Source organism: Triticum urartu, chromosome 5 (genome assembly GCF_003073215.2).
Source record: "Triticum urartu cultivar G1812 chromosome 5, Tu2.1, whole genome shotgun sequence".
In the NCBI taxonomy this organism is placed as follows: domain Eukaryota; kingdom Viridiplantae; phylum Streptophyta; class Magnoliopsida; order Poales; family Poaceae; genus Triticum; species Triticum urartu.
Window position 1 is genome coordinate 306,294,005 of NC_053026.1, and position 9,423 is coordinate 306,303,427.

The window sequence follows — 9,423 nt, forward strand, 5'->3', positions numbered from 1 at the left end:
CACCCCAAAATCGACGCAAACTTAGACCGCGGATGGGTCGAAAGCGGATAGAAAACGGACAAAAGTCCGTTTGCTCTAGCTCGCTGGGCTGTATGGTTTGTCCCTTTTACCCCAAACGGACGGGGCCGGACAAGATGGAGTCGCGTGGTAGAGTTGGCCTTATTTCATCATCAAACTTTACATATGTGTAGTATACATTCATATGATCATGTATAATTCTTTCCAAAGAAATTGAAACTTTAAATTTTGATTGTTAAACTATTTAAATAAGGTCGTCCAATGCACTCGGCTCCAAAAATCCACTCTCGTCGTGTATCAGCAGACTTGATTCAAAACAAGTGCATTATTGTTTTTTATAGAAACTACAAGTGCATTATTGTTGTTGGTACCCAGCGGAACATGATAATACACGTTAATTAAGGAAAACAAATGGTATTGTTTTTACGGGAACTAAACATTTTGAGACCAACCGACGGTAGAAAAAACACTCAGCCGTTGACTACATGGGCGATATGATGTGTCCCGCTCCAGCCACCGCTCGGAGCACGACGACGCCTCGCATCCCACTCCTCCCCTACGTCCTCCTCGGCCTTGCTTCCACCGTCATGTCGCTGGAGCCGGACGCGGAGGAGGAATGGGCAGCGGTGGAGCGGCGAGGCGCTCACCTGGTAACGAGGGCGGCGGAGCGCCCCTTCATCATCCACGGGTTCAACACCTACTGGCTCATGTCCTTCGCCGCCGACGAGGCCACGCGGCCGCGCGTGACCGCGGCCATTGCCGAGGCTGCCGGGGCGGGGCTCAACGTGTGCCGCACCTGGGCGTTCGCTGATGGAGGGTACCACGCGCTGCAGACCGCGCCATTCTGCTACGACGAGGTGGTGTTCCAGGTGAGCTGCCTGTGGAGACGGGCACCTGCTTGATGAAATGCATGGCCGAGTAGCGCTTTTCTTTTTAGATCATCAATAAATTTGCCGGATCTTACATTTTGTGCATGTTTTGGGTGAAATTGCTATGTCATTCACATGCCCCACTGACCCACTCGCCAAAAAGAAAACAAGAAAATGGAAACAAGTGAAACTGGATGCTCATCATACATTTTATCATGTCTGATCTCTGCAAGGTGTAGTGTTTCTTTGGGTTTTGGTGACTGATTTTATCATGTCTGTTTGCCAGGCACTAGATTTCGTGGTCAGCGAGGCAAGAAGGTATAAGATGCGGTTAATACTGTCACTTTGTAATAACTGGGAAGATTATGGAGGGAAGGCACAGTATGTAAGATGGGGTAAGGAGGCTGGCGTAGATCTTACTTCTGACGACGACTTCTTCTCTGATCCAACACTTAAAGGGTACTACAAAGCTTTTGTTGAGGTAAATTTCTGGTTCCGTACCTCAAAGAGCCATCGGAAATGGGTTCCTGATATCTATCATGCTGCGAGACCAATGGAAATCATCATATGCATAGCTATATGAAATGACACCAGCAAATTATTACTGCTAATTTTAGTTTGCCAGCTCTGAATTCTGTAGTCCTGTATTCTTTTTTTTTCCGGGTGTAGTCCTGTATTCTTGTTATACCAGAGTTTCAGTGCTGTGCATATATTTCCTTTGCTTAGGCTGTTTTGTCAAGAATAAACACAATCACAAATGAGGCCTACAAAGACGATCCTACTATTCTTGCCTGGGAGCTGATTAACGAGCCGCGCTGCCCTTCAGATCCATCAGGCGATACGCTGCAGGTCCTTTATTGTGGTCTTATTTTTGTGAACTTTTATGTTCCATGTTTGTTTGTCCACTGTACATTTTGAAGACACTGGGTTCTTGTAGGCATGGATAGAAGAGATGGCTTCTTACGTGAAGTCTATAGATACTATGCACCTCGTGGAGATTGGTATTGAAGGGTATTATGGTCCGTCTACTCCAGAACTTTTGCTCGTCAACCCAGATGATTATTCAGGGCATGTTGGAACGGACTTCATCAGGAACCATCAAGCAATGGGAATTGATTTAGCTTCAGTTCATATTTATTCAGACACTTGGTAAGTCCAGAAGTCCTCATGTCTGATCCCACAAAACATATACAGCTGAGTAGCTATAGCGGCTGAATTAAACCACTTCACAGAAATATGAAATTTACTATCAGGGCTGAGCTTAGGATTTTTGTTTTTTCCTAGGTTGCCTGACTCAACAGAGGAAAGCCACGTTCAGTTTGTTAACACTTGGATGCAACAACATATTGATGATGCAGCAAACTTGCTGGGCATGCCCATTGTGATCGGGGAGTTTGGATTATCACTGAAGGATGGCAAGTTTGAAAACGAGTTCCGCGAAACTTTCATGCAGACAGTGTACAACAATTTCTTGGGCTCTTGGGAGAGTGGAATGATTGGAGGAGGCTGCCTTCTATGGCAGCTCTTCCCTGAAGGCGCAGAACACATGGACGATGGTTATGCAGTTATTTTTGTAAAATCACCATCCACATTCAACCTACTTGCAAATCACTCAAGGAAGCTAGAATGTTGAGAGTCCCCTTCCCCTGCTACATGGTTTTTCAAGCCAAGAATTTCATTGTAAAGTTGAATGCCTTATGTATATCATGTACCCTAATAGTGATACCATGAAAAAAGGTAGAGATTGAATTGTGCAATAAACTTTTGCCCCTCCATCCTGCACATAATATATTTCAAAAATATCTTTAATATGCTGTCATTTTGATTCCATTTTACGTATTTGTTTGCCATGTATATGCAAACAAAATTGCATTGGATGCTACTATTCATCTCGAGAACGTTGGGTAAATGTAATATGGGCATTTGATATTGTGATAGAATCGTTAAGGTTTAATAAAGAGGGTGGATTTGCTGAGCACATGGGCACATGGCCAGATATGTCTGATATGTCACTTGCCCTGTCATGTATATAGTTTTCTATTTTCTGTTCTCAATTATTATGGAGGCACATCTCCAGTGTTTGTGTTAGAGTTGTAGTTCTGCAAATGTTGCTTCTACTGCAAGTGTTGTGATCATGGTAGCAAATGCACAGCTGGAATTGCTCAAATATACAATCCTCAAATTATGCAGATGTACATTAAAGATTCCCTGAGGACCATGTTCTACAAATATTGATAGATTTTTTTTAGTTTAGTTTGCAGATTTGCATCTTTGAGATTTGGCTATTAGATTAAAAATTGGTTCTGCTGCAGCGAAGAAGATGCTGTGATCTGTGTCAATGACCGAAAGCACACCCGTTGGCTTACACATTCCAGGTCTTATATTGGGACAGACGATGGCACTTAAATTCTGATCTACCGAGTGCCAACTCAACCCTATTCTCGAAAAAATTGGCAAATCCTGCTGCACATTAACGTAGAAAGGTTGTAGTTGCCATACTTGGTACTAGTATTCAAGTCCATCCATCAAATAAAATGACAGAAGACTGAGCAAAGAAGATAATTTCATGTCATGAATCAAGATACGCTCAAATATATTACTGTTCTTCCAGATCCCTCTAACTTGTTGTTCATGTATATTATACTAATAACTACAGTACTGAGAACTCAATATAAGCCAGAAGCATAGGAGATTTGTTAATATATAATGTGCCTAGTTGCCAGCTTCCACCATGTTTACCCTGTCCTTACCATGTGATTTATGCTACCAAGCTTGACGAATTTTAGTTATACATGGTACTCCCTCTATCTCAAAATGTAAGACATTTTTTTGATGTGTCAAAAAGCGTCAGGGAGTATGTGTGTTTGTTGTATCGTAGATCAACACTAGTTTACTCAGTGGAGTCCAAGTATATGAACCGGACCACATCGCGTCTTAAAGTTTGTAATTTATATAAGTGCTTATAAGTTAACCATAAGCGGCACATAATTGCAGAGGAGCTGGGCAGGAAGTTTAATGTACTGTATTGTTTTTTGAAATGGAGGCAAACGATATGCCTCATGTATTAATAAAGGAGAATAGAATTGAGTTTTAGGTGTTACACCCCTTGAGAATTAAGCGTTACAACACCCCCTAGTACAGCCATGCCTCACTCTCCCGGCATGATTTGCCCCAACTTCTTGGCCCCCGCAAGCACCCATAGGGCCGCCTCCTGCTTGATCTCACGAAGAAGGATTGTTGGCGGGGCGCTTTTTTGACGGAAAACACGTGCATTTGTTTTCTTCCAGATGGCAAAGACGTGAGCATGACAACCGAGGGGACGGCCTTGCAGTTGGGGATGTTAGTGTCAGAGAGACCCACCCACCAGTCTTTTGTGGAACTAGCAATTGCCAAGTGGAAGTATCAATACTCTCAATCTGAAGCCAGTCCTTGATCATTCCCCGAAGCCTAGTCGTGTACCGACACTTGTAGAGAAGATGCTCTGTGGTCATGGTCACTTGAACACACTTGCATAGCAGGCAAAGGCCGCAGTTCGGCCCCCACGTTTGTGCAATCTATCCGTCATCCAAATCCGATTTTGAATGGCCAACCAAGCGAAAAAATTCACTTTGGGTGGCGCCCAGGCCTTCCATACTGTGTGTTCCATAGGAGACCGAGTGGTGCCCTGAAATTGAGAAATGTAGGCCGACGCCACCGAGTAGGTTCCATTAGTCATGTGCCTCCATCGAATGCCATCTTGTGCTTCATCATTAAGATGGAAATCGCACAAAGCGGGCCACAATTCAATGAATTGATAGAAGTGTGTGATGGAGAAGTCGTTGGGCAACTTGATTTCGGAAATTCATGCATCATCTTTCGGGGCCTCCCTGACCTTCCAATTTTTTCTAGAACATGCCTCGTAGATTAGGGGTTCAATGTCCTTGGGTTTTCGGTCAAGCATCCATGGTGAGTCCCAAAAGGGCGTACACGCACCATTGCCAACGGTGATGGATGTTGAGGCATAGAAGAGTTTGTAGTCCATTTCCTCGCACAGGTTGCCCGAGCCCAACCACACATTGGATGTCTCTTTCCACTCAAACCACAGCCATCTTAGCCTAAGGGCCCTTTTGAACTTCTCTGTGTCAAGCAATCCAAGCCCTCCATACTCGAGGGACCGGCATGAGGATTCCTAATTAACTTTGCATTTGGCTCCAGAGGTCTTGTTGGTACCTGCCCAAAGGAATGTCCGCTCAAGTTTGTTTACATTGCGAAGAGTGCCGGCAAGGACGTTGAGCGAGGTGATGAAGAAAAAAAGCTTCGGATGAGAGCACTGACTTGACAAGGGCCGTGCGACCAATGGAAGCAATGTTTTGGCTGTCCCAGGTAACCAACTTGGCCGCCACTTTATCCTCTAGGAAATGGAAGTCAATGCTTCGTAGTTGCCAGACTGAGAGGGCAACCCCAAGTATTTACTGTGAAGGATGTACGGGTCGCAAGTTCATGTGGCCACATCGAATTGGGACAACCAAGCTTTTGCTGAAATTGGTGGAGTGGCCCGTGACATCACCAAAAAGACGCAAAATGTTGGAGAGGTTGTCGATGTCACTTTTGATGGGCTCCATGAAGACGGCTACACCGTCAGCATATGGGAATGTGCGAAGAAAAACCCCACGCCCACGAATCTTGTGGAAGAGGCCTTTCCTAGTTGCCATCTCGAGGATTCTCTAGAGCGGGTCAATGGCGATGACGAAGAGTAGGGGGGACAAAGGATCCCTTGAAGCCTTGTCATGAGCGATGGAAGTGCCGACACCCCATTGAGTAGTATCCGCGAGGACGATGTGCACAGGAGAGCGGCGACTCAGTCACAAAAAATGCTCAGGAAACCCCTCCGTTGGAGCAAGTCAAGAATCACTACAAAAAAATACACTTCTGTGATGATACGTGTTTGTCACAGTAGGTCGCGTTTTTTGTCATGCATGTACATCCATGACAAATTTATGACAGAATCAAGATAGTCATACCCGTGCTGTCATAGAGGTGTTCCATGACATTACCAAAATTATCACCACGGAAGTGTCCACTTCCATGACGATAAATCGCGCGTCACAGAAGTGCTTTCGTCAAGGGTGACCGACATGTGGCATCCGCCGTAACGGAACGCCGTTAAGCTATCGGGTCGGGTTTTGGATCCGATAACCCGTTAACAGCGCCGACCAATGGGGATTTTCCACGTGTAAAATCATCATTGGCTGGAGGAAATACGTGTCGGCTCACCGTTGGGACAGATGTCATCCGCTCATTGGACCGAAGGCACCTATGATACGGCGACACGTGGCACGACCCAATAGAGGCCCATTCCTGTGAAAAGGCCGGCCCATTTGACTTGGTCAAAAGGTGGCGGCCCGGCCCACGGAAAGCCTGTTAACGGCCTGTTCGCATATAGCCCATTTACATCCCGCTAACCCAGGGCCCGTTATGCCCTTTCCGAATTAGGCCTAGTAGCATCATCTGGGCCGTCCAATATGATTCAGCCCGTTTTAACTTCCGGCCCATGTGTGGCCCATGACTTCTTTCGGCCCATATGAGGACCTTTGTAAATCTTGGCCCATTAACGGCCCATGGTGAAGCTGGCCCGTAATGAACATTGTATCACTTTATACCCATTAACGATCCGTTATTCCATTGGGCCGTTTCCAGCCCAAGTTATCTTTCGGCCTTCTCAGGGCCCATTGATTCTTGGGCTCATTTGCAGCATTCGGTTACATACGGCCCGTTACTGTCATTTTCTGCTTGTGGGCCAAATTCAGCCCGTCGTTACAGTCAGCCCGTTTGCGGACCGTTAATACATTGGGCCGTTTTCATGTAAAAAAACCGTTGGGCTGTTTTCATAGAGTTATCAAATACGACCTATTAACAGCCCGTTATGGTCCATGAATAGTACGACCCATGATTGGCGAAATGATGATACGCCCCGTAGAAGACCCATGGATCCTACGGCCCGTGTGAGGCCCATGGATAGTACGGCCCGTAGAAGGCCCATGGATCGTACGGCCCGTAGAAGGCCCATGGGCCCTACGGCCCATAGAAGGCCCATGGACCCTAAGGCCCGTATAGAAGGCCGATGGATCCTACGGCCGGACGAAGTCCCATGGATCATACGGCCCGTAGAAGGCCCATGATTATTTTGGCCTAGTTACCAAAAATAGGCTATTGTGGCCACTAGAAAAAACAGAAAAAGAACTGCAGTGACTACAAGCAAACAACTAAACAAGACAATAAGGAAATAAATAAGCAAGCAATTAACGCTAGCCTATTACCGCTATTACACATATTACATCCACTGGGCATCAAAGTTTGCCACCAGTGCAAATATAGGGAACAAAGCAACACATTACATACACGGGCCGTCAAAATTGGCCACCAGTGCAAATAAACGCGGCAGCAAAACAAGAGCATAACTGAAACAACTTCAGAAGAGCTCAAGAAACATTATCCTGGGTATCCACCATGCTGGCAATAAGCTTAGCAAGCTGATTAGCTTTGTCCTGTTTGCCACTAAAATCCTCCAACGCTTGATGTTGCACCAGAAAGAATGCATCTGAATGCTCCAGGGACTTCCGCAGTCCTTCCGCTTCTTGTCGTAGCACAACTGATCGATGTCTTTTAGCTTGTAGTTGAGACTCAAGAAACCGAACTGATTCAGACAGGGAGTTTGAATAGCTTGTGCAAGCGGTAGTGGCCAGTAACTCGAACACTAAACCAAGACAGGACTTTGGGGTTGTCTCGCTGTCTTCAAGATAGTCTTCCTTAGCTGTTTTATCAGCTTTGTTGGAGACCAACAAGGATGTGTCACTATCCTGAACCTTATCTGCATTACTTCCTTTACCATTTCTTAATAAGGCACTCTTCCCCAATATTCGGTCAGCATTCTAAAAGAAGAAACAAGCAGGCAAATAACAAGTTTAGCATGTACTAGTATATGAAACTCATTTCGGTGAACCAGTTCATTAGTAAGGTGGACAGGATTAAACTACCAAGTCTTCTATTGCCAAGTACTAGTACATAATAAAAGCATTAAACAAATATATATCTATGTCCTATGGTCACTGCATTGTCTTGCCAAATCAAAATAGAGACACGGCTCAAATCATATCAGTTCAAGACAAAGCAGCAGTGAAAGAATACAAAGCGTGGGAAACTACACGACACAGCAAGATTTCAGATGGGTACCACGGGTCTACATGTACAACAACACTATTTGTTCTGTTGTGATGCTAGTAATATGCATGATATGAAAGTCAACTGTATACACAATTGAAATTGAAATCAACAGAGCTATTGATAAGAGCAAACCTGTTAAAGAAACATGCGTGAACATACTCGCTGTGCCATTGGAGTTTCGATTGGATCCTTCAATTTAAAAATAAGTTTGTATGAGTAAATACAGTGATACAAGAGCAAAGCAATCATAGTTAAAAAAGGCGCGCCTAAGCGAGCGCTTAAGCGCGCCTAGGCTCTAGGCGTTGGCAAAATGCATTGCGCATAATCTATGCATAACTGCGCATAAGCATGCGCTTTGGTTAGTAAAGCGCAAGGCGGTGGCAAAACGCACAATTAACGCCTAGCGCTTTTTTGAACTATGATAGCAATGGAATCTTAAATTAGAACAGTTGTTCTTCAGGTTTAGGCACTTGTTCTACATGAACAGAGTACAGTAAGACGCAAGAATATAATACTTAAAAATAGAAAATGAGCTCATAGACCTTACCACATTCTTGGTTCGGGACCAGTACAGAACAAGGCGTTCCCAGTCATCGTCCAGTAAATGTGTCTCAGGAGAATGTAAGGAAATTTGATGAGTTTGTTTGCCGGTGAAGTACGTTTTCTTCAGGTAATTCTGATACTGCCACCAAGCATTCTTGAAGATAGCAGAGGTATTAGCACATGTTACCTCATCCTGAGTTTCCAAATCGGTCCTTCTCTATAGAGAAAAATGGGAAAATTTGTTGTATTATAACCATCATGGAGGTAGGATGTATGGGACGAAGCAAAGTAATTGCCATGAATAACATTACTTACACATAACTCCTGGACAAACACCTGCAACTGACATTTTCCTTCATCTTCAGTATAATATTTCCAAGATGGGAAGATACACACATACGATTTAACAACATCAAATGCGATAGATGCTAAACTACGACTAGCTGGTTGTGCTTCCTCCACAGGAATAGGCGTACTAACTGGTGGAGTTGGGGTTCGCCGTGATAGTACTGGCCCTTTGGGCACTGGAGCTGCCTTACTAACTGCTCTTGTTTGGGAGCTCTGTGGTGGAGATGGTGCTATGTCAACAGGAACTGGGTTACTATCGGCTGAGGTTGGGGTTAGATTGGGTGAAGCTGGTTCTCTGTCCATCGCAGTAGGGGTACAATTTACAAGAGTTTTGGTTATGTGTGGTAGGGATGGTTCTTGTGCATGTATAACCGGGGTGCTATCTCCACCAAGAGGTAGCACTGTTTTATTTGAAGATCGTGTTTTTAGTCCGCTAGATACTGGC

The 9,423-nt window shown here is 44.8% G+C and overlaps 1 protein-coding gene across 1 annotated transcript; it reads left to right on the forward strand.

Moving 5' to 3' along the window:
- The first annotated feature begins 488 nt into the window (after positions 1 to 488).
- On the forward strand, positions 489 to 2,698 carry LOC125555929 (mannan endo-1,4-beta-mannosidase 8-like). The gene is made up of 5 exons (XM_048718735.1): positions 489 to 887; positions 1,174 to 1,368; positions 1,614 to 1,736; positions 1,825 to 2,036; positions 2,172 to 2,698. The coding sequence occupies exons 1-5, from the start codon at positions 504 to 506 to the stop codon at positions 2,518 to 2,520; spliced, it is 1,263 nt and encodes a 420-aa protein (XP_048574692.1). The 5' UTR covers positions 489 to 503; the 3' UTR covers positions 2,521 to 2,698.
- Positions 2,699 to 9,423: the final 6,725 nt, after the last annotated feature.